General features: G+C 52.9%; 1 protein-coding gene across 7 annotated transcripts; it reads right to left on the bottom strand.

Moving 5' to 3' along the window:
- Positions 1-1,138: 1,138 nt before the first annotated feature.
- Positions 1,139-24,177, bottom strand: ZNF746 (zinc finger protein 746). 7 transcript variants are annotated; one of them, XM_064575786.1, is made up of 7 exons: positions 24,065-24,177; positions 19,802-20,101; positions 19,592-19,718; positions 18,516-18,629; positions 5,631-5,822; positions 5,019-5,144; positions 1,139-3,907 (listed from the first exon to the last, which is right to left on the bottom strand). In XM_064575786.1, the coding sequence occupies exons 2-7, from the start codon at positions 20,084-20,086 to the stop codon at positions 2,826-2,828; spliced, it is 1,926 nt and encodes a 641-aa protein (XP_064431856.1). In that variant the 5' UTR covers positions 20,087-20,101; positions 24,065-24,177; the 3' UTR covers positions 1,139-2,825. The 7 variants fall into 7 exon arrangements, with proteins under 7 accessions (XP_064431856.1, XP_045720050.2, XP_064431853.1 ...); XM_045864094.3 differs by lacking the exon at positions 24,065-24,177 and adding an exon at positions 23,082-23,307 and having other exon boundaries at positions 1,139-3,904; XM_064575783.1 differs by lacking the exon at positions 24,065-24,177 and adding an exon at positions 23,082-23,305.
- Between the last annotated feature and the right edge of the window lie 929 nt (positions 24,178-25,106).

Here is a 25,106-nt window from a genome sequence, read left to right as displayed (position 1 = left end):
TTTTTTTTAAGATTTTATTTATTTGACAGAGAGAGAAACAGCGAGAGCAGGAACACAAGCAGGGGGAGTGGGAGAGGGAGAAGCAGGCTTCCCGCCGAGCAGGGATCCCGATGTGGGACTCGATCCTAGGACCCTGGGATCATGACCTGAGCCGAAGGCAGACACTTAACAACTGAGCCACCCGGGCGCCCCCACGTTTTCTGTTTTGAGAGTGCACCCAAGCCAGAGCCTTGGGAGTCGGCCACTGAGTGAACCACACTGGCTGGGGGCTTTGGCATGATACCTGGGCTTCCCGCACACAGGACGTGTGGCAGGAGAGCGTGTGGGAACGGCCAAGGGCGGCGCTGGGCTGGAGGCATGGCGAGCTGGGCAGACACCAGAAGGGTCCCTTGCCGATTGCCCAGGACTGGAGACATGGCCAGTGGGGGAGCAGGGAAGTAGGCAAGCAGCGCGTGAGAGAGTCAGGGCTGCCCATCACAAGTGACGCCATCATCACGATGGGCCTGGCTGAGACCCACTTCTGCTCTTTCTCCATGTCCCACTCCCGTGCCCTTGGGGCAATTTTACGCAGATTTTATTTTACATTTTCATTTTCTTAAAAAGACAAAGATCCAAATGTGAAAGAGACGGAACACGCGAGACAAAACATTAACAATCGTTAACTCTGGTTGATGGGAACGTGGGTGTGAGCCCGGCTCAGACACCACCGGCGGACTTCACTCCCGGCCCGGGAAAACCACCACCCCAGGCATGATCAGATCTTTCCTCACCCCTGCCCAGCCAAGATGCGAGGAGAGAACATCCAGCACCCGCTGTTTTCTGATATTCTGCCCTTTTCCTCCCAGACCTATCTTCACGTACATCACATCAGATTACATAAAGCCAAATTACACAAGCCATGATGACATTCTGAAGCCCGGCGACGGGATGCGCTACGGTTTTCCCTCCACGGTGTCAAAGTTCTCTGGATTCTTCCACTCCTAGCTCTCAGGGGCGGTGGCCTCCCTGGGTCTGAGGTGACCAAGCGCAGGCGGAGGGCGGAGGGCGTGAGGAAACTGGCCACAAAGCCCGCGAGCAAGAGGGGTTTGGAGGCCTCGGTGCCGAAGCATGGGTCTAAGAATGGAACCGACCAAAGCGCCTTGGTGCTGGTTAGGTTTTATTTTAACAGGATGTTTCCTCTTCGTTTGTTTTTCAAAATATCAGTTATATCAATATTAGAAGTGTAAACAGGTACAAAATATACAGTACATAGAAACAATTTTCTTAACTAGTCTATTGCCTAATAAAAGTACGCATGAGGGAGCTGACTGAACGGAGGCCACGGTCTCTTGCTCCTCAGGGGAAACAAGTGACCCATTTGGGGGAAGGGAACCAGTCCAGTGGCTGTTCCAACAAAACGGGATGGACACTCGTGTGGGAGGGACAGCAGTGTGGTAGAATCAAGAAAGCTGGGCCACTTCTAATTCTACCTGTGAGATGTCAGACGGGGAATGAACAAGCGCTCGGCCCTTGCCCAGCCTCTCAGACCTGCCACCGGGCGCCCCCCGGGGTGTGGGTGTGGGTGGTGAGCATGCACACCGGAGGGGCGGGCGCTCAGCTACATCTTGACGCCTGATGACTTTGCTCCGGCAGATGCACCAATCTTAAGAGGGCAAAGACGAAAACCTTCCCTCCCCCAAAACTGATGCTCCAGGAGGATGAGCCGCGTCTAATCAGAGGCCCCTCCTCGACTGCGGGCACGGCAGCTTGCACTCACCGAGCGAGGCTGGGATGTGTCCCCCTTGAGGAATTTACTTCCTCATCTCTAACAAGAAAGCATACTGGTCCTGCGTGCTTCACAAGGTCACAGTAATCAAATGAGATGCGAAGTGAAGGCATTTTGACAATGAAGAAACACCACACAGAGAGAAAAGGAAAGAGAGGCATTTCGCTGGAGTGGAAAGCGGCCCCACTCCGGGGTGGGCAGGCCAGGCTTTGTTCCTGGCTCTGCTGGGGTGTGACATCGAAGGGTTCCACTTGCCCGCCTCAGCTGCCTCACCTCTGCAGCCTTAACGCTGGGTTTTCAGATGACTCTCTGTTTATAAGGCTCTGAGTCACCTAACAGGGTGACACCACCCAGACCCCTTTCGATAGGGGTGACAGATGGCCCATAATAGGCCAGCCCGTTTGGGGGCCTTTTCAGATGGAGGAGAGCTGGGAAATGGGACCGGCTGCTGGTGGGCAAGTCCTTCTCCCAGCTGACACGAGGTGGGGGGGGGGGTTTCCACCTTGTAGAGCAGGTGGTGATGCGACGAGCTTGCAGCCCTGCCCCGCCCCAGGCTGAGCACAGCTTTGGGGGGGGGGGTCTCAACTCCCCCCAACTCTGTGCCACCACCAGCCCATCCCTAGACATCAGTGGGGCCTGTGTCCCCAGCCGGCCAACTCCGGGCACACACAACGTCAGACTTGGTAAGGACACAGTCCACACAAACACGCTCCGGAAACCAAAAGTATACTATAAAGTTTAAACTGGTGCTACGACTATTTTCCAGCTTTTTTCGTCAAGAATAAAAAAAAAAAGTTTTCATAATTAAATTACTTAAAATTCTATGCTGCTCAGTTTCACAATCAGAGAGTTCTACTTTGTTTAGAGGTGGAAGCCGGATAGTTTCTCTTTTTCCAGGGATCAGTTCAGCAACTTGGAAATCGCCTTCCCCCAGGCTCCGTTCCGGCCTCCGCTTTCACCACCACCCCGACGTCTGCAAGTGGGACTTCGGCCACGCGCGGCCTGCAGGGGCGAGGGGGCCGGGCGCCCCCCGCCCGCCCGGGGGCGGGGGGGGGGCGCCTCACAGGTCCGCGCCATCGCTGGGTCCCAGGACGCTCAGGCCACAAGTCCAGTCGGTCACAAGGTCTGTGGAGGCCAAGGGTCCTTTAGAGGCCGGGCTCTTGAAGGGGTCCGGGGGGCCGGCCGGGAGCGGCGGGAGGGGCTGGCCGCGGGCCGGGCCCTTGGCCCCCGCCGCGTGGTTGCGCTGGTGCTTGCGCAGGTGGTCCTTGCGGATGAAGCTCTTGCCACAGACGGTGCAGGTGAAGGGCCGCACGCCCGTGTGGGTTCGGTAGTGGTCGATGAGCTTGGAGCGCTCGGTGAAGCGCTTCTCGCACTCGGTGCAGGGGAAGGGCCGCTCGCCCGTGTGCAGCATGCGGTGGCGGATGAGGTGGGCCGGCCGCGTGAAGCAGCGCCCGCACTCCCCGCACCGCAGCGCGCTGCCGTCCCGCGCCCCGCCGCCCGCCGCCGCCGCCGCCGCCGCCGCCGCGCCCCCCGGCGCCCCCTCGGGCAGCCCGCAGCTGCGCTGGTGCGCGCTCAGGCTGACCTGCAGCTGGAAGCTCTTCCCGCACGTGGCGCAGGTGAAGGGCCGCCCTCCGGGAGGGGCTGCGGGGTGCTTCTTCAGGCCTGGCTTGTGGCCGAAGCCTTTTGTCCGGCCGGGGTATTTACAGGGGTCACTGAAGGGTCTCGGGGCCTGGGTGGGGTCCAGCACGGCCTCTCCGTTGTCAGGGGAGGTGTAGGGCACCCCCTCGGGCCCAGTCCTCGGGTTCAGGCCCACAGGGGGTTTACACCTGAAATTCCAGCCCCACCGGACCCCCCCAAAGAGCCAGTCCCCGGGGGGGGTCTCCTCCTGGGCCACGGCCGGGCTGAGCTCACCCATGTCCCGCTCAGGCCGGGCAGGCTCTCTCAGCCCCAGCACGGGGTCCTGGCTGGGGAAGGAGCTGCCCTGGTTCTCCCAGGCTCCTTCCTGGACAGGACTAGGGAAAAACCTTGTGGCCTGGCCTGGTCCAAACAGGGTCCCATGAGCCTCTAGGTCAGTAGGATGCACCGGTGTGGCCACCACCTCCTCTTCCTGGACTTCTGTTTTTATCACAATTTTTACATCTGCTGAGAAAGACAGAAAGACCCCGTATCATTCTGTCCTGGTACCTGCTTAGAGAAGGAAGGCCTGATACTTTCATCGGGCTCTTCAGCTCCCCGACCACCGCTGAGCCCTACTCTCCCCACCTCAGGATCCGGCTCAGCAGGGCATCCTCCCCGCAGGCCTGGGGCTGCCTCAGCCTGTGGGTGAGGCCCTTCACAGGTAAAGCCAACGTATCTGCTCACCACGTTCCGTGTTCACGCTGGCTCTCAAGACTAATCATGTGTTTATCCTGAAGCTGACCACTGGTGGCCAAGTAGCCAAGGGGCAGAAGCCCAGCGTTGGGCTCCGGCCGATCTATCATTGTACTGTCCTCCCCCCGCCGGCCCCCCCAGGCCAGCTGTGGGCTTCAGGTAGCTCTCTGACCAACAGCTCCTCTATGAAGACCCTATTTCATAGGGTTGTATGTCACGTCTGAAAGCACTTAGCACGCTATTTGGAAGGCAGCAAGCATTCAGTAAATGTGGCCAGCTAGCTAATGATAAAAATATTAGTGAAATAGTACAAATGTTTTTGATTTTATATAAACGCACTTGAATCTCACATCCTGAAGTTTTAGATCAGGGACGCAGGCTTTTAGCACATTTTGGGGGGGATAAAATATGATAGAAATGATTAAAGTAACAGACAACTGGCCTTCAAAACTGAAGTGAAAAGAAAGCCAGTACATAAATTCGGTAGTTGTTCTTCCCGATTCTGGCCTTCAGACACCTGTCTTTGGTAGCGCTGATACCTAAGAAGCGGTTCTGGTTTGCTTTTGGTTTTTCAATGCCAGCCAGGAGCCAGGATTGCTGAGCCTGGGCAGGAGGTACATCCTCTCAATGGATCAGCTTACCAGGGTTGACTGGTTCAGACCGTATGAGAAAGGGACAGCCGGAAACATTCTCAAGAAAGGCTGTCCAAGTGTAAGAATTTGGAAGGAGATAAAGGACAGACCGTACAGAGTCTGAACATCACAGACACCTAACGGCCTCTTGGCCGAAAGGTCAGGGCCGTTCACTGGTAAAAGTGAGGACCCTGGGCTGAGGCAGCCTCCCAGGAAGATGCGACCCTTTCCCATCCTCTGCCACCCCATACCTTCTGTGGAGGCCGCTGTGTTGAGCTTCAGTGTCCCGTCTGAGCATGCTGAAGAAGGATGGTGGGGAGGGAGGTCCGCCTGCCAGGAAGTGGGTGGGAGAGTGGTTGAAAAGTTGGAGTGGACGCCTGCAATGAAGAGAGATCAGAGCCCATGGGTTAGGGGAAGGAAGGGCGCGGAAAGCCTGTGCGAAAGGAAGGACAGGCTAGACCCTAAGACCCCGCCTTTTTTGTGGGAGCGAACAGCCCCGCCTCTCCCGCACCCAGTTCTCTTTTGCTCCTTCTCTGAGGCACCAGGAAGCTCAGATGTTATTTATTTCATACAGTCCTCTTGAATGTGAGGCATCTGGCAATTCAAATGCCCGTGGTGGGGGCAGGAACAGGAGTGCAGCTGACAAAGGTCAGGCAGAGAGATGCCAAGACAAGAGCATCATCCAACCCACGGTGGGGCCTGCAAAATATCATTTGGGACAGCCCCCTGCCTTCAGGTGGGGAAACTTCTCCATGAGTCAGGAGCCCACAGCTCCCACAGTGCTTCCAGAAGCTCCTTCCCTGCACCCTACCCTTAGTCCCTGCATCTCGTTCCTGGTGTCGGCTCCGGTTGTGGCCACTCACCAGAGGCAGCATCTGTAGAGACGTCTCCTGCTCCGGAGTCCAGCTGGCTGAGGCCCCACGGCTCCTCCCCGATATCTGGCTGTCCGGCTGCCCATGCCTCTACCCCCAGAGCCTGCTGCTCCTGGAGCTGGAGCTCGCCCTCCTGCTTGATCTGCATTAAGAGGTCAGGGGCAGGAACTGGGGGCCCCGAGCCTAAGAAAGGGAAAGGGCATGAACATACAGCATCAGGGCCCCTCGGGCCTGGGGCGGACACACATCCAACCAAGGACGTGGACACAGGGGCTTACAGGGGTCAAAAAGCAAGAGAACCTGGTGGGAACGGAAGGCCAGAGCGGAGGGGATGGCAGGGCCTTCTGGGCAAAGCATGAGGTCACATGGTATTGAGCATAGGGTAGGATGGGAAGGCATTCTCAGGGCGACCTCTGGCCCACGCAGAAGACTGAGCTGCTCTGGGCAAGTCCTGCCCTCACTTTTAACGCAGAAATGCTATATAAAAAGTCACTCGAAATATCTCCCAAAACCTTACTCCCCCACCTGTATATAAGGGAGCATAAAAGAAAGATTCCAGATACAAGAATCAAACAGCAAATGCAAAGTCAATCAAGAGTTCGAACAGGAGCCAAGCAACCCAGTGAGTCGCTGGAACAGGAGACAGGCCTTAGGGACTGGGCTTTGATGCCCAAGCGAGGCTAAGAGCCCTGCTGAGCTGTCTGAGCCATGAGGCTCCGTCCTAGTGAGCTGGGGACTAGAAAAATTCCATTCACCTGAAGGCACTACCAGGAAGCTGCCACCTGTCTAGGGCCATGGGTGGGATAGCCACCCTAAGAAAGTGGAATTTCCCCACGCCCACACTGAATTCATACCACCCACACGGTGCAGAGACCAGAAGCTGAGAAATCCACAGAAACATTGGCTGACCCCCCCCCCCGCAACCCATGAGGCCCCCCAGCACAGACAAATGCAAACCTGCCCCCCAGGGACACCCCCACAACTCAGGTCCCTATGAAAAAACTAAACTTACAACCAGAAGAGGAGCCAAACAACATGAGAGTTGTGGCTGAACTGACTCCCAAGAACTACAGAAAAAAGAAAAAGCCGAAGGGTGCGGGGACCTAAGTACCACCCTGGGAGTTGATGCACTGCGGCCTGTGCCCAAGGCTGTCCCCTGCCAGGTCACATGACAGAGTGGCCTGAAAGCCTCCAGGCTGAGACCGTGGTGGCCCCGAGGACCAGCAGAGGCGGACAGAGAGTCTCAGGAGGAGAGCATTTTCCACATAGCTTGCAGGCGTTACTGAGCTCACCACTATAGATTACCACCTCAACAAGAAAAGTGGCCCCCTCAGGGGGTCAGAGGTCATGTACTGCAGGATCTGGCCTGCAGAGACGCTGGATACTGGAATATGCCGAATATAAAGTTTAATATATTTGGAAAAGTAAAAAGGGGGAGAGTCTGATAAATCAGAGCCTACCCAAATAGACCGATCAGATTTTGAAAAAAGAAGAAAATATAACTTTGGAAGTGTAAAATAAAATCACTGAAATTTAAAAATCCAGTTTATAGGCAAAACAACAGAGAGCAAAGAACCGAGCCGAGGCTGGTGAGCTAACTAGAAGACAGATAAGAAATGATGGACGGAGCTGAAAATATGAAGAGACGTCCACCGTTATGAAGGACAGTACAAAAACATTCCAGAATAAACAAGTAGGGAGAAGGCGGGCAAGGCAATATTCAGAGAGATAATACTGCAAAATTTCCCAAACTGTTGAAAACTACTGATGATTAAAGCTGGATCAAGAGAAAGAAATCCCTGCCTGGACATGCGGAAAGACTGCAGGCCCCCAGAGTCAGAGGCCTGCTTGGCGGAGGACAAGGCAGACCGCCCACCAGGCCACAATGGCGGGACGGTTGGATGGCTTCTCAGCTTCTCCCTCTCAGCAAAGCATCTTCAAGGGGCTAGGAGAAAATAACATTCACACAAGAATCCATATCCCTCAAATACAGGGATGGAATAAGAGTATTTTCAGACACATAAAAACTCCTATACGAACACAAACTGAGAGTCTGTCACTCACAGACCCACAAAAGACTTCTAAGGGATATGTTTGTAAAGAAAAAAAAAAAACTCCTAAAGTCACCTCTAAAAGAACAGAAACAGAACATATAACTTCCAAACTAATTAAAAATAATACTAGTTTGAGAGGCGCCTGAGTGGCTCAGTTGGTTAAGTGTCTGCCTTCAGTCCAGGTCATGATCCCAGGACTCTGGGATCGAGTCCAGAGTTGGGGGGGTCCCTGCTTCTCCTCCCTTTGCCTGACCCCCGTTTGTGCTCTCTCTCTCTCTCAAATAAATAAATAATATCTTAAAAGAAAAAAAAGGAAAAAAATAGTTTGAGGAAGAAAGAATCTAAATGAAGAACTCTCAAAGGAAAAGTACTAAAAAAGAAATAGAGGAGCGCCTGGGTGGCTCAGGCGTTGAGCGTCTGCCTTTGGCTCAGGTCATGATCCCAGGGTCCTGGGATCGAGCCCCACATTGGGCTCCCTGCTTCGTGGGGAGCCTGCTTCTCCCTCTCCCACTCCCTCTGCTTGTGTTCCCTCTCTCGCTGTGTCTCTCTCTGTCAAATAAATAAATTAAAAAAAAAAGAAATACAGAAAAGGTGGTCTAAGGTCTGAACACAAGTCAAGATGGTGAGTGAGAATCCAAACATGCTAGCGAACACAATCAGTGTAAGCAGGGTGGACCGGCATTGTCCATTGGAGAAACCATGTAGGCCGTGTAGCTCATTCTAGGTTTTCTTTTTTTTTTTTTGAAGATTTTATTTATTTGACAGAGACATAGCAAGGGAGGGAACACAAGCAGGGGGAGAAGGAGAGAAGCAGGCTTCCCACCGAGCAGGGAGCCTGATGCGGGGCGCGATCCCAGGACCCTGGGACTATGACCTGAGCTGAAGGCAGATGCTTAACGACTGAGCCACCCAGGCGCCCCTCATTCTAGGTTTTCTAATAGTTATGTTAAAAAATAAATAAATAAAAAGGAACAGGTGAAATTAATTTTAATAATATATTTTACTTAACCCAATATATCCAAAATTTATGTATTTCATCTTTACATCACTTTTTTTTTTAAGTTTTATCTATTTATTTGAGAATGAGAGAGAAAGAGAGTACAGGAAATGGGGGGAGACAGAGAAGCAGACTCCCCACTGAGAGGGAGCCTGACACGGGGCTCAATCCTGGGACCCTGGGATCCTGACCTGAGCCAGAGGCAGACGCTTAACCGACTACACCACCCAGGTGCCCTTTTACAGCACTTTTTAAGTGACCAACAACCACATGTGCCTAGTGCCCACTGTTCTGGACATTTAAAAGGTAAAGATGATCACACTAAAAAAGAACAAGAAACTGGGGTGCCTGGGTGGCTCAGTCAGTTAAGCGTCTGCCTTCGGCTCAGGTCGTGATCCCAGGGTCCTGGGATCGAGTCCCACATCGGGCTCCCTGCTCAGCAGGGAGTCTGCTTCTCCCTCTGCCTGCTACTCCCCCTGCTTGTGCTCTCTCTTTCTCTCTGGTAAATAAATAAATAAAATAAAACAACAGCAACAACAAAAAACCGAACAAGAAACCTAGCTATATGCTGTTTGCAAAAGACGCAATTAAAACAAAAGGATGCAAGAGCAGTGTAAAAGAATAAAAGCCAGAATAAAGACATTTTTAAAAAAGATGTAGTTATACCATATCAGAGGAAATAGATTTTGAAAAGAGAAATATTCATAGAAATAAAAAAAAGGGTCCCTGTGCAATGTTACATTGACCAGAAAGAGAAAATAATGCTAAATGTTTAATCTAATACCTTGGCTTCAAAATAATAAAGCAAAACTCCGGGAGAAAGAAACAACTCCTAACTTCTCAGCGGGGGGTTTCAACACACCTGTTTCTGTAACTGATAAATCTAGCTGACTCAAGGTTATAGGAAATTCGAGTAACACTATTAACAAACCCGATCAAGTGGACGTAGTAGACTCTAAAGACAAGGAAAACACAAGTTTTTCAAGCCACGCAGAACAGTAAGGAAAAATGAACACTTTCTAGACCATAAAATGAACTTTGGTAAATTTTTTTTTGAAGATTTTATTTATTTATTTGACAGAGAGACACAGCGAGAGAGGGAACACAAGCAGGGGGAGCGGGAGAGGGAGAAGCAGGCTTCCCGCGGAGCAGGAGCCCGATGTGGAGCTTGATCCCAGAGCCCTGGGATCATGACCTGAGCCGAAGGCAGATGCTTAACGACTGAGCCATCCAGGTGCCCCTGAACTTTGGTAAATTTTATTTTATTTATTTTTTTTTTAAGGAGTTTTTTTTTTTTTTTTAAGATTTTATTTATTTATTTGAGAGAGAGAGAGAGAGAGAGCACAAGAGGGAGGAGCGGGAGAGGGAGAAGCAGACTCCCTGCCGAGCAGGGAGCCCGACGCGGGACTCGATCCCGGGACTCCAGGATCATGACCTGAGCCGAAGGCAGTCGCTTAACCAACTGAGCCACCCAGGCGCCCAACTTTGGTAAATTTTAAAAGATTTATACTTTATACCCTTATTTTCTGACTATAACATTAGGTCAGAAATCAAGAACAGATATCCCCAAACTCCTCATATGTACTAAAATTTAAAAATATGTATGTTTTCTAAATAATCCAAGGCTCTAAGGACAAATGACAATGAAAATGAGAAGATATTTGGAACCCAATGCCAATAAAGATATTATTTATCAAAATGTGTGAGCTGCATTTACAGTGGTACTTAGAGGGTATTTTATGACCTTGTATGTTTATATTACGAAGGAGAAGAGAGGTAGAAAATTAAGGGTCAAGTAGTCAGTGCAACTCTACTACTTTAGGGTAGGAAGTACCCCCTGCTGGGCCACAGCGAAGGAGCCTGTCCCCAGCAGAGCAACAGAGACGGCCTGGCCCCTGGGGGCAGCCAGCTGCCCAAGGGAAGGAGGATGGATGGGCAAGGACTGTGCTTGTCCAGTTCTGCTCCCAAACTCTCTGATGATGAGGTATGTTCCTGGTGGGCCCCCTGGAAGGATGCCCAGAGGTAGAGAGAGAGAGAGACGTCACAGAATTGAGCCCCTTCTGCATGAGACCAGGCACTGGGAAAAAGGAGTTCCCTGCCCCTCCAGCACCCCCCCCGCAGATGTCAGCAACAAACAGAAAAAGCATGTTAAAAAAAAGGCACCACAGAGGTGCCTGGGTGGCTCTGTCGGTTAAGCTTCCAATTCTTGATTTACGTTCAGGTCTTGATCTCAGGGTTGTGAGATGGAACCCTGTGTCAGGCTCTGGGCTGGGAGCGGAGCCTGCTTAAGATTCTCTCTCTCCCTCTGCTCCTCCCCTCCCAGCTCTCAAGCTCTCTCTCTAAAAAAAAAAAAAAAAACACCACCACTGACAATAGCAATTTTTAAAAAAATACAAGGAAAAAATCTAAAAAAAAATAAAAATAAAAACAAGAAATAATACAGGGAACCTAGGAATGTATCTAACAACAAATTTGGAGAAAATTCTAAAACTTCATTGAGGCACGTGAGACAAATGAGCTACACTGAGGAGGCTGAGGACATTCCCCAGTAACGTGCCTCAATACCGCAGAGGGGTCCATTCTCTCCAACGTGATTAAGAGAGTGAATGCAACTCCAACCACAATCCCAGTTGGATTTTTCACAGAACTTGTTACAAGGTAATTAGGAAGATGACCCCCAGAGCAAAGGAAAAGATGACCCAAAGTGCTGGTGAGAAAGAACCAGGGTCCCAACCTCCCTCTGCCACTAAGCGCTTGAATGTGAAAGGCAGAACTTTTAAAGCAAACGTGAGATGGTGTACTACTGCTTTGAGGTAGGGGAAATTTCTTGTTTATGACATAAAAAGGACAAATCATAAAGGTAAAATCCAAGTGTATTAAAATCAAAAGCATCTGGGGCGCCTGGGTGGCTCAGATGGTTAAGCATCTGCCTTCGGCTCAGGTCATGATCTCAGGGTCCTGGGATCGAGTCCCGCATCGGGCTCCCTGCTCCTTGGGAGCCTGCTTCTCCCTCTGCCTTTCTCTCTCGCTCTGTCTCTCATGAATAAAAAAAAAAAAAAATCTTAAAAAAAAAAAATCAAAAGCATCTGTTCTTTAAAATATACCATAAATGGAGAAGATATTAGCAATACACCCGCCAGAGAAAAAGATTAATATTCAGAACCTGAAAGGAGCTCCTACAAATCAATAAGTAAAGGGAAAACAAAAGAAAAACAGACAAAAGGCATAAACAGGCATTTCACAGAAGAGCAGACAAGTGGCCTGTACACAGAGGATGTAATGTTCAATCTTGTTAATTGGGAAAATGCACATTTTAAAATAGGAATTTTAAACCGATGCACTCCCTCCAGATGGGCAGAGATGAGGATGGGAGGCGTTCCCAGGGCTGGCGAGGATGAGGGGCCGTGGGCAGCTGGGCACCGTGGGCAGGCCACTTTACAGAGCACTCAGACGTGACCGGGAAAAGCCCAACATACATCTTTCCTACAACCCAGCAGTTCCACTCCCGGGTCTACACCTAGAGAAACTTTTGACACATGCTTCACAATTTTCACAACAGCATCGTTCCTAAAAGCAAACAAGTTAGGAACAGCGCAAACGCCCATCAACAGAAGGAGTGCACGCACCGTGTCGCCATTGTAAAGCAGAAAACCATGAAGTGGTGAAAAGGAAAAGGGGAAGCTGTACTGCGTCAACACTGGACAACTCTCAGAAACAAGGGCCAGCAAGAAAAGCAAGCTAAAGAAGAATATGGATGGTGTGAGCTCATTCCTACAAAGTTCACAGTGTTATTTAGGAATATATATATAAAGAATAAAAATATAAAGAAAAGCAAGGGACTGATCACATCTCCTTCTGAATTTTCTGGTTATCTGTAAAAGGAAGGGAGGGGAATGGGATCAGAGAGGGACCACGGGGCGATGGAAGGTTCTGGGTTGTGATCTATTTCTGATGCTGGGGTATTGAGAATGTGGGTGTCGACTCTTACTCTCTAAGGGTTACATGGATTTTATTCTGTATGTGTTTTTTTTTTTAAGATTTTTGTTTATCAGAGAGAGAGAGCAGCACAAGAAGGGGGAGCAGCAGATGGGAGAAGCAGGGTCCCCGCTGAGCAGGGATCCCGATGCAGGACTCGATCCCAGGACCCTGGGACCACAATCCGAGCCGAAGATAGATGCTTAACCGACTGAGCCACCCAGGTGTCCCATGTCTATAAACTTACAATAAGAGTATCATCAAAAGTCTATGGCAAAAACCATCCTTACTGCCCAGACCTTCGAAGCACCTCACAGATAAGGATGCTGGCCATCTCTGGGAGTACTCAACAACATCCTGGCCAAACTGCCAAACAAGAAGAATACAGTTACAACAATTTTAAAAGAAGAGAGAACTTTTATGTTATCTGAGGAAGGCATAACCGTCTCCAGAACAAAATCCATGAGAATCTAAACTGACAAGTCAATCACTAGAAATAATAAGGAGGTTGAGCAAAAGGGGTCTTTTACTAAAGAAACTCAACAGCAGAGCTATATACTTGTAATAACTATTTAAAATGTAGTTAATATGAAAATGCCATTCACAATAGAAACAACAATTGGAGAAAACCGTGAAGCCTATTCAGGCCACCCAGAAGCCTTCACTCAGTGAGTCTTCCCATGGGGAGAGCCCCCTCATATTGTGAGGAAGCTTATTCTCCAGAAATAAAATGATAAAGTAAATGCAGTTCCAATAAAAATTCCAGCAGGATTTTCTGAGAACTTGACATAAAGATTCTGAAACTCATGAACAGGGTCTTGAAAAGTTTTTGAAGAGCGAGTAGGGAAGGCTTAGTCTTCTAGATCTGAGGGCTTCTTATGAAGCTAAAACAGGGAGTATTGGCGTAGAGACAAAGACCAAAAAACCAGAATAAAGAGCCCAGAAACCAAGTGCATGCATGGGAACCTGGTTCATGACCAAACTGCATTAAAAATCATTGCAGAAAAGACAGAATATTCAGCAGCCTTTGTTGGGAAATCAGATGTCCTTGTGGGGAAAAAAATTTAAATTCTCCCTCGTAACCTACACAAATATTAATTCTCGATAAATTAAAGACTTAAATGTGCAAAGCAAAACTTTAAAAGTTTTATAAGAAGATGGAGAAGAATGTCTTTCTGACCTGCAGTGAGGAAGGGAAGGCTATCCTAAGATAGAAAAAGCAGATCATAAAGGAAAACACTGGTAGGTTTGACTGTACCCAAAATTAAGACTTCTGTACAAGCAAGACAAAGTTAAAAGACCTGCCACAGGCTGGGAGAAGACATTTGTGATGCAAATAACAGATGAAGCGTTTGGATCCAGAACCTACAGACAGAAGTCTGAATCAGTAAGAGAGTGAAAAGCAACAGTAGAAAAACAGAAAAAGACAATCCACTGAAGAAACCAAATAAACACGAAAAGGATGCTCCACTTCACTAAGAGTCGGGGAAACGCAAATTAAAACACAATGCCATTTCAACCTCCACCAGACTGGCAAGAAGCTAATGCTGAGGGAGGGCAAGGATGTAAGACAACGGGCACTCGTGGCTGCTGATGGGAGCAGGACCAGCTGCGTAACCATGGCAATGGTGGAGGTGCAGACAAGCATGCCCAGCGATGCAGGGGGTCCACCCCAGTCTGTTCCCTGGAGAGGCCGCCGCGCAGGACACAGACAGACAGGGGTAAGACTGCCCACTGCGGCACCACGCAGGAGAGTGAAAAATCAGAAACAGCTGAAGTGCAAATCAACAGACCAGTGGAGAACAAGCTGGAATGTAGTTGCTTTTGGGATATTAAGCATCTGTTAAAATGAATGAACTTGATCTATCTGCATCAACAGAGATAAATCTGAAGTACACGATATTGAGCGATAAATACAATGACATTTATACCATTTCTCAAAACACACAAAACCATATTATATATTGCTTATGGCTACGTATGTATGTAATAGCTTTAAATGAAAGTTTTCAAATGCGGATGGAAAGGGTAAACATCCACTTCAGGACAACTGGTTACCCTGGGGAGGAATGAGACTAGGAAATCTAACAAGGAATTGAACACACATAACACAAAAATATTTTAAATTACGTACGCTACATACATTCAACAAATAATTGTTGAATTTCTACTCTGTGCTAGGCAGTTTGAGGTGCCTGGAACGATCATATGAACAAAAGAAATAAAAGTGCTTGTCCTCTTGAAATTTACATCCTGATGGGGAGAGCCCGGCCGGCCATATATTAATCTACAAACGTGAAATCTATCAGCTCTCTCTCTGAAATACATGTAATATCTAGATCTCTATCGATTCTGTAAATGTGAAATATATATAACAATCTAGAAATACACATAATAGATGATGCTCTCTGCTGTAGAACAAACCAAAGCAGGGAAAGGAGACTGGAAATTCTGAGTGGGGACAGGGGCTGCAATTTTAAATAAGGTGACGATTTAAATGTTAAATAAGCAGAGTGGTGAAGGAGGTAATGGGTGGAGCCTGGGGAGGACCTGAAGGGCATTCCTGGCAGAGGGTGCTACAAGTGCAAAGGCTTGAGGCTGGGGCAGCCCAGAGTGTTGGGGGAAGCGGCAGGGAGGATGGTATGGCGGGAACAGAGGGAGTGAGACACAAACAGAAACATGAGCCAGAGTCCCTGAGGCAGTGGGAAGCCAGTAAGTGGATTTGAAGGAAAGGGCGTAGGGCCTACTCTGGGGGATCAGTGCAGGAGGGGGGAGGCTGGTCAGGAGGTGACCGCAGGAGATGATGGGCTGGGTGGCAGGGTAGAGGAGATGGGGTGTGACAGCCTTCTGGACGAGTCTGAAGGGAGTGCTAGCTACTAGGATCCCTGATGGCCGTGGGCGGGAGAAAGGGCCGGGGCTGAGCCCTGGGTCTCGGCCTGCAACTGGAGGGTGGGTAGCTGGCCACTGCAGCAGGGGAGATGTGGGGTGGAGGGACGAGGGGAGGAGGAGCTCCGCTGGGTGTGTGCTTGGCATGAGACGTCTATCCCACCCGAGTGGAGACAGACCAGGCAGCCGGGTGTGAATTCAGGGAGGAGCCAGGCAGAAGGCACACCATGGGAACTGTTGGCACCCAGGTGGCATGCGGAGCCTTCCCAGTCACTGCTGGGATGGCAGAGACCACCACATAGAGAGGAGGAAGGGCACCCCGACACTTAAGAGGCCAGAAAGAGCACTGGGAAATAGCAAAGGAAAGGTGTTAAGTAAGGCAGGAGGAAACCAGGAGGGGGAGGCATCCTGTCAAAGCAGCGAATCTGGGAAGAGAGCGATCAATGGTGGCAAATATCACCAATGGTAAGACCAGACCTTTAATGCTATGGGGGCCCCTGTGGCCTTGACAGGAGTGTTGATGGAAGGACCTCCGGAGCGGAAGAGGAATGGGAGAAAGCAGGCACTGCAGGAGGGTGCTCCTGGGGAGTGGGACACGAGGGCAGAAATGAGGGGGGCCGCTGCAGGGATGTGGGGTCACGAGTGGTTGGTGTCCAAACCAGGCAAATGACGGGGGGGCAGATGTTGATGGGAAGGACGGTGGGGGGCAAGTCCTTGCCAAGGTGGCCTGGACTGGATCTAGTACCCAGAGGAGCAGGCCTTCAGTGGGAGGTGTGACCACGGCAGCCAACATGGAGAACAGGGCATGGGTGGAACAGACAGGCCGGTGGGGTGGAAGGGCAGTGAGTTCTGTTTCTTTTTTCAGTTAAACAGTATTTGTTCAACATGAAAACCATTCTAAGCTCATGGGCCAAAAAACAGACAGTGGGCAATTTGGCCTACAGGCCAGTTTGCCAACCTCTGAGCAACTGAATGGACCAAGGAGACACCCCCGGGACTGTAGGTGAGACATAGAGGGCTGTGGGCTGGGGGGGGGGGGGGGGGGGTCCTCTCCAGCCACGTGCAGCTGCATGGGAGCAGGTGCACGACAGGCAGACAGATTTAACAGGGATTATGTTTCTGCCGGGTGAGCACAATGACTAACAGGGGAGAGGGGGCGAGGGTGACCCTGGACCAGAGCCCTGGCTGGGCAAAGAGGGCACCCAGGACCAGCTGGGCAGTGAAAGGGCTAGATGCTGGGGTCAGGGCACTGGGAAGAGAGATCTGCAAGAACAGGAGGGGCCGAGCTCAAAATAAGATGATGGGAGGGGTGCACCACTGTCAGCAACAGGGAATGACCTCAGAGTGGGTGGTGGAGAGGGAGTGGAGGCTGGGGTGCTCAGAGGGCCGTCTGTGCATGCTGCCCTCGCCAGCCACAATGGTGGGAGCAGAGATGAGGTCTGCAGGAGGCGGCAGGAAGAGGGGAGGCATCTGAGTGAAAGGCGGGGGTTTCCAGGGAGGAGGGGAGACTAGCACAGAGGCCCTATGGAGCAGGGACACTGCTGCCTTCCGTGCCTGGGCTAGGAGGGACGCGGTGGGGGGGGGAAGGGGTGGGCCGCAGCGGATGCAGGGCCCCCAGAAGAACCAGGACTCATCTGCACAAGAATGGGTGGGGATGCTCGGGCAAGAGCCGGAGGATGCGAGGTCTTGCTGGGGGCTGAGTTCCCTGAGGCACAGCGGCAGAATTTAGGAGCTGAAGAGAAGTGGAGAGGACGTTTGCCAAGGGGATGCCCAAGCCCGGAGCAGGTGAGGAGCGAGCTGGGGGTCCAGCTTCTCTCGCTGAGGTGGGTGGGGGTAACGGGGTTCTTGCTGACGGGCTTGAGGCAGAGTGGAGTGTGTGTTGGAGGGGAGCGCGTGGTGGGGGTCTCGCTAGCAGCCACGGTGTTTCTGGGCCCCTCTTAGCTCTCACGAATGCCGGGGTGGGAACCCGAAAGCCTCCACATAGAGGATCTAAGTAAGATGAACCGCCCCCCGTGCTAGGAGGCCGGGCTCGGTGTCAGAGTCTTGTTCTCCATTCAGACTCCGCAGCGCCCTGCTTAGTCATCTTTCTGTCCTCCACCTGCTGCTCTGTCCCTGGCGCCTAGCAAAGTCTCAAAGGACGTCTGTGGGACTAAACTGGCGAGCGCTCTCCGGGGCACGACCCTGTGGCCGGCTCTGCTCCGGCAGCCTGAAAGCCCACTTGCGCTCAAACAGCGAACACAGGAGACGCACGTCATTAATCACAAACGAAACACGGTGAGACTTTTTGGTGACGCCGGTGTTCGGATGCCAGGGGAACCCGAGGCCGGTGGGACAGACACGGCGCTTCTGGGCGGAAAGCAGGCTCGAGCCCGCTGCGGGGGAGGGTCCTCCTGGTCAGGGATGGGCTGTCGCATCCCCACACCTGCCGAGGGCTTCACTTCAGTAACCTGGCTTCTCTCACGCATCCACCTGTCCCTCCCTTAACTTTCAGAGGCGCTGCCTGGCTCAGGAAAATCCGAGGCAGTGATCTCAGGTATCCAGATTCACCTTAAATAAATCTGTCGTTCTAATCATGTTGAAACATGTGGCCAGCCAATGGGACTGGCTCCTGGATGGGGGCAAGGCTGGCTCTTCATAAAACCGGGAAGGAATTACATTTAGTCTTCGACACACTCCTACCTTCCCTGTGAGTGTCCTCCTCCCTCTCCCCCTAATTGTGTGCCCTGGCTCTATCTCTTTTCTAAAAGACCAGGTTTGCTGCCTCTTTCCACTCCAGTATTCCTGGAGTTTAGGGGAACAGGCTACAGGTCATAACTCAACTACTGAAAAGCTTAGATTTAAAATATTCAAGTCTGAGGCTTCTCCTCGGCTCTTCCTGGAAAGAAGGTCGTGCCCTCCCTGACCCTCTACTTTCCTGTTTCCACCTGACTGCCTGGTGTCCCTGGCCTTCTCTCAGCCCCTCACCTGGACTCGGGTCCACAGGAACATCTGGAACCTTGGGGCCAGTGCGACGCCAGCTGCATGGCTCCTTCCCCTGCTCAGTCTGGGAGAGGACCTCGGGCTTGGAGATGGCGTAGTCTGAGAAGGACAGAAAGGTTAGCTTTTGCCATGTGGTTCCATTTAGAGCTGCGGACAGGCAGCCTGGGAATCCACGAGTGGCCAAGAAACGAAACTTCTAGATTAGCATAGAGCACTGGTTCCCAACCATGGGCAATTCTGTCTCCCAGGGGACATTTGGCAGTCAGGAGACATTTTTGGTTGTCACGACTGGGGGTTGGGGGTGAGGTGCTCCTGGCATTGGTGGGTCAAGGCCAGGATGCTGCTGAACATCCTACACTGCACAGAGTAGCCCCACAGCAAACAACCATCTGGCCCCAGATGTTCATGCCCAGGTGAAGACACTCTAATAGAGTCTCTCCCTTAAGAAGCAGTGCATTTCTTCAAACTGAAGTATACCGTCACGCCTGCCCCTGTTCCCTTCTGGGGTCACACAGAAACCATCGCAAGAGGAAGGCAGCCCAGGCAGGAACAGCCTCTTGGGGCTAGCACATGTAGAGAGTGACCGCGGCCCCGGGGTCTGAGGGAGCAGAGCCTCGAGGCACGAAGACAGCGCTGGCCACGGGAAACATGGTCTGCCCTTATTCTCCACCAACCCAGAGGAGTGTCCTCAGGTATCTTACAGGCTACATATCTCTGTAAGAAAAGGCTAAAGGAATGTGGGTCGATTACATCCTGGACATGAAAGCAGCCTGAGGCTTTAGACTCTGTCTCAGCAGGACAGAGACGTCCGTCCTTCGTGCCTGGTTAGGAGAAATGCCACCATCCTTCTCTGTCTGGCCACCCATGAACTTCACCAGGTTGTTGGAACTTCCGACTCGGTCACTTGATGCTCATCTTCAGTAGGAGGAGGAAGTAACTCCTTGCATGGTCCGAGTTTCTAGTGATTTACACATTGTTGTGACGAAAACCACCCGCATGGAGAGAGAGGTTTGAGGACTTTCAAAGTCACATGTAACAGAAGAATGAGTATCATGCCTTACCCAGGGACACCAGTGTCTCGTAGTTGCCCCGCATCACGTGCTTGTAGAGCTCCTTCTGCCACTCGTCCAGCTTGCCCCACTCCTGCTCAGAGAAATACACGGCCACGTCATCAAAGGTCACGGGCACCTGGAACAGTGTCGCGCATGCTCACCCACACGCTTACAGGCACAGTCCCTCGGGCTGTCCCACCCCAGGTGCCCGAGGGATACCTTGGGGGCCTCCCCCTTGCTGCCCGGGGGCAGGCGCAGGATCCAGAAATTTCGGTTCCTCAGCAGGTTCTCCATGTTCTCCAGCCGCCTCTGCAGCAGCCCGTACTCCTGCAGCAGGGTCCCCAGCACGGCCCACTTGCCCTCCAGCTGGTTCCCAAACTCCACGGCCGTCTTCTCGCAGTCGGCCAGCTTCTTCTCGGCCATCCCCGTCCGCCCTTCCAGCGAAAGCAGGCGGGCAGCCTGCGATTCAATCTTCCTCTCCATGGCCTGAATTGTGGCGGCCATCGTCCACGGGGAGATCTTTCAGAAACAAAGAGAAGTCCACCATCAATCATTCCATCCACCGTGTTCCTTGAGCCCCTCTCCCCTAGGTGCCAGGGAGCTGGGCCAGAAGGCTCGGAGCTGGGAATGAAAGCGGGGACGCCCTGGGCCACACGCCCCATCTCAGCCTAGGATCAGCTCCTCTGGGTAACTCAGACACTGCCAACGTCCGGGCAGGTGCCTTCCCTCCAGGGCTCGGCACGCACCGGCAGGCGACCTCCCGCATCTGCCCGTACGGGCTCTCTGAAGGCAGTATTTCAGCTTTTTGCAGCAGAGTGTGTGGCCCATGGAAGGTGCTCAGTGCAATTCTGCTAAATAAACAGTGACTTAGCACTGCTGGGGCGTTTCAGTGGATAAATAGTAAACTGCAGATTTACTAGAGCCCAGCCAGCACCTCCCATCATAATCACACAGGAACTGTCTACGGATGATGACCTAGCAAAAAAAACAGCTGGTTCACTGAACCGGCACAAACATGAGCATTGCTCAATTGCCTTTTTTTTTTTTTTTTTTTAAAGCATCTCTCTCTTTTTAATAAACATAAAAATCAAACAGCTAGTCCCTCTCCCCCCAGTGCCATTTGATTTTGTCCCCTCCCCAGTTACTCCTCCTTAAACTAAAAATCACCATTACTGCAAATCTCCACCAGCCAAGAGTTAGACTTTTTGACCCATGTGGCAGGGGTGGGTCAAGGGGACAAAATCAACACGGGTCCACTGGGCCCCCTGAGAGTCTGCTTCTCGCACTGTCCCCACCCCTCCCAAGGGGAAAATTATTTTCTGACATTTTTGCAGCTACTCCGGGATCAGTGACGCACCTTACAGATTGGTGAGGAAGGTAAAATATATGCCATAAAGTTAGACTTTTATGCGTGCGACAACCGTCATAAAGCTTCCCCCAAGCAGTGACTTACTTCCCTGTTGCTGGGAAGTTCACATGTAGCTTGAGTGACCTGACAGTTGGCAGTTGGAGACCCCGAGGAAAGGGCACATTTTGCCTTGGGTAGGGGCTGAACCACTCGACCCACCCACATGTGAAGGTGGGCCCCCCTGGGTCAGAGAGGAGGTCCAGATATCTGCGCCTTCTTCTGGCTGTGCCTGAGGGCGCATGTTTCCTTACAACATTCTGGAAACTATTCCCAAACAAATGGTTGGTGACTATCTGCAAAACAAAGACGTGACTAGTGGGGAGCAGTGTGGGCTCATTTGGAGAAAGTCATCGAGAACTACAGCATGGGGGCCTAATAGTGAGAGGTGTGCGAGCAGAGGCCAAAAACAACTGTCAAGCACCCTAGCGCTTCTGAGGTTGTTTGGAGGGAGGCCGCACCGGATGACCTCTGACCTGGAGAAGGAAGGGCTTTTGCTGGGAAGGATTTGGATGGGCAGAGAGCCGTTAGAGGGACACAACTGGATGTGGGTGGGACTCCTGCTCTCAGGAGGCAGGTGCTTCTGCCCCGAGGCTGCAGGGACTGTGCTGGGCTGGCACCCTGGGCCACCCTCCACGACAGCCGCCATTCCTTCCCTTGCCCATTTGTCCTTTCTGATCAGTCCCTGCCACCTGACCCCAGCCTCCAAGAGTTTGCTCCAGAAGTCTCCATTCGCTTCGTCACCAGGCTCCCCAGCTACTGAAATCCTATTCGGCCCCCGAGTGCACTTGCCTGCCATATGAATGCAATCTTTGCGTTGCAGGAAAAGGACACCTGCATAAACTCCTTTATAAACAGTAAGGCACACATAGTGTGCTTACCATTTCAATGGGCCTTTGCACTATTTAGTGGGAGGTGGTGACCGCTTGTGCTCAGGCCCAGCTCCTTACTAAACGGTGGGTGGTGGATAATATGGGGCTGTCCTCAGACTCCTGCCAGGGAAGTGGAAACCCTATGCTTGAGAGGAGCCGATGGTAAGAGAACTCCAAATCCTTCAAGGACTCCCCACCCATAGGATGAAGTCCAGGCATTAAAACCCCTTCCAACTCTCCCTGCAGCCTTCTCTCCCACTGCCTCTCTACCAAAACCATCTTCCATGGAGCAGGGACTGCCTTGAATTCGCTCCGCACTGCCTTCTCTCTGAGCGCAAGCCGACCTCCCTACCGGAAAAGCTCCACTGGTCCACTCAGCCTGATGAAATCCTAGCCTTCCTCAAAAGCCCAGCTCAAATCACAGAAGCCCAGGCCAGGAAGGGGTGCCAGACCCTCCCTCTCCTTCCTCTGCCCTCCCAGAGCACCTTTCTGCCTCAAGGCAAGAACCACTCACCTCTTTCTGTTTGCATCGTTATCACCAGGGTCCCTGTCTGCTTCCCCAACACACAATGTGTCCCTGAATACGGACCAACTGTTTCTTTTCACACACTTTCTAGCTGTGCGATCCTAGGCAAGTTAACTTCTCCAGGCCTCGGGTTTTTCTTTTGTATGACGGAACGAGCACCTACCCCACAGGTTTGCTGTGAGGACAAAATAATGCCTAACAGGGCTGGTGCCTGCCTGCTTCTACAAGAGGGAGCAGCTGTCTTCCGCCCCGACCTCGATCGAGCTGGGCACTCGGTGTGTGCGGAATCGAAGCCGCTTCGGACACCTCCCAGGTGCCACCAGGCCGCTGGGGGGAGCTGGGGGGTAGGGAACGCTGAGGCAGAGCGGTGGGCAGAGAAAGGAGACGCGGGTGGGGGGCGCGGAGATGAAGGGGCCAGCGGATGGGGCGGGGGCAGGAAGCCGCGGAGGGCTGCAGGAACTCGGCGTGGGGCGGCCTCCGCTGCGGGGTCGGCCGGTTCCGCCCTGCTCAGGCTCGGCCGCGAATGGGGGCCCGGCCGACGGGCGCCGTAGGCCCCGGCGGACCCCGCGCCCCGCTCGCCGGAGCCCAGGCCCGGCGGCCCGGCCCGGCCCACAGAGCCCCTCCCCAGGGCCTGCGGCGCCGTGTGCTGGGCCCGGGCCCCGAGTCCGCGCGTAGGTGCGCGCGGGCCGCCCTTACCGGAGCCGCGGCCGCCTCGGCCATGGCCGTGCACTGTCCGGCCCGGCCCGGAGGAAGTCGCCGCCGCCGCCGCCGCCGCCGCCGCGCGCGGCTCCACGCAGGTCGGCCCCCGGCCTCTCCGCAGGCGGCGCCCGCCCGGCCCTGCCTTCCCCGCCCGCGTCGCCGCGCTCCTCGCTGGCCGGCCCGCGCCGCTCCGCCCGCAGACGCGCCGCCGCCGTCAGCGCCCGGCCGGTCCACACTGCATCCTGGGAGCCGGCGCAGGCCCGTGAGGCTTCCTGGAGGCAGCGCGGCCGCACAGCCCCACCTGCAGCCCGGAGAGGCGAACGGCAGGCGCGGCGCCCGGCCCGCCCGGCCCCGCCCCGCCCCGCCCCGCGGCCGGCCGACCCACCCACCCTCCGGTCCACCAGCCCGCGGATCCCTGGGTCTCCCCGACCCCCGACCCACCGGCCTCCCGAGTCCCCGACCGCCCGGCCGCGGACCCACAGGCCCCCGGACCCACCGGCCTCCCGAGCCCCGACCGCCCGACCTCCTGACCTCCGACCCCGCCCACCGCCTCCCTGACCTCTCGAGCCACCAGTCCACCGGCCCGCCGACCCCTCCGACACCCTGACTCACTGACCCACAGACCCACCGGCCTCCCTACCCACCGACCCACTTGGATCCACCGGTCCACCGACCCACCGGCGCTGTCCGACCCACGGGCCAGCCGACCCACCAGCCTCCCGACCCCCTGAACCACCACCGATGCTGCTTGGCCCACAGGTTTCTGGACCCCCGGACCCACTGCCCCCCCACCAACGCTGCCCCCCCACTGGCCCCTGACCCCCCGACCCACGGGCCTACAGACCGCCCTCCCCCCCCCCGCCCCGCCCCACCGGCCTAGGGCCGGGCGTGCGCTGAGCCACCGCCTGGACCCCGCGCCTGACCTGCAGCCTGCCGCGCCTCGAACTCTGGACCCCACGCACCCCAAGGGACTCGCTTACTAAAAGGAATCTCCCGGCTCCAGGGACCAGCCGGACCGGGCCGGGCCGGGTGACCGCGGCGACAGCCCCAAGAGACCGGTGTTTTCTCCCACCGGCATCCGCCACGTCGCCTTTGCTGCTTTAGGTCCTTGCCAGGCAATTTGGGCTTTTCGTGTATTTATTTATTTATTTGGACAGCTGTAGCTCACGTCTGTCTTGGTTTGAAATGGAATAAATTCTTCCAACAATAGGAAAATAGTTCGGTAAATCCCAGTAGACAGCCACTTAGAACTTTCTGTAATGTGTTTATTATTTATAACAAATATTTCTAAGTGGAATGAACACAATACCATATTTATAATTATTTTGATGAAGAACTTGGTGTGGGAAGACGTTCGTGGTATTTTAAGAGGAGAAGTGTGACCAGAATGATCTCAGCTTTGTGTAAAAGAGAAAACACACGCGCGAGTTTGGAAGCATACAGAGCAACACAAAGTAGCTTCTTTTTTCTTTAACAGTGAGACCGCGGGCCGCTTTTTATACATTTTCTAACATTTTTTTTTTCAATTCCTGTTTTTATTTTGTAGTAATAAGAACAGAATTTTTAAACAAAAAGGAGACAAAAATTAAATAAATAATTGGAAAAACTCCTTAAGAGGCAAACCCAGGCTAGCGGATGGAAGGAGCCTTTGAATGGGGCCCCCATGTGGTCACAAAGGTGCATTTCAAACTTTCAGAATTTCCTCTAAGTGGGACTCTTTCCTAAAGAGGAACCGGTGCCCCGCGTGGTCTAGACTTCTATTGGGTTTTGGGGTCTAGCACGCAGGGGTCTTCACATGCTCTTTGCTTTCTCTCCATCAGCCTGGCCTGAAGCTACAGAATGGGGGTCATCCAGGATGCCTTCTTCTCTATGTGTAAAAGTAGAATCTCCCCAGGACGGGGGGCGGCACTTTACTCTGGAGCGGGCTCCCTGAGCCTAATTTTCTTTTTCTTACTGATGCTAGCCCAGCTGTTTTTGCGTGCCCCCAGCTCCTGAAGGTTGCCCCTCAAATGTGGGGCCGGG

The sequence above is a fragment of the Mirounga angustirostris genome, unplaced genomic scaffold, assembly GCF_029215605.1.
Source record: "Mirounga angustirostris isolate CCGP_5_RB_7025 unplaced genomic scaffold, mMirAng1.0.hap1 SCAF_12, whole genome shotgun sequence".
Taxonomy (NCBI): Eukaryota; Metazoa; Chordata; class Mammalia; order Carnivora; family Phocidae; genus Mirounga; species Mirounga angustirostris.
Note: the sequence above shows the minus strand (reverse complement) of the source record. Positions and strands in the feature narration are given on the sequence as shown.

Bases quoted from the DNA above. Each gene is read 5' to 3' on its own strand.
- ZNF746 (XM_064575783.1), bottom strand. From the start codon at position 23,105: ATGGCCGAGGCGGCCGCGGCTCCG. The intron at 5,823-18,515 runs GTGAGGGGCTGA...TCCCTTTCTTAG, and splicing joins TCCTGTGGACCCGAGTCCAG to GCTCGGGGCCCCCAGTTCCT. The intron at 3,908-5,018 runs GTATGGGGTGGC...TGTCTTTCTCAG, and splicing joins CACAGCGGCCTCCACAGAAG to CAGATGTAAAAATTGTGATA.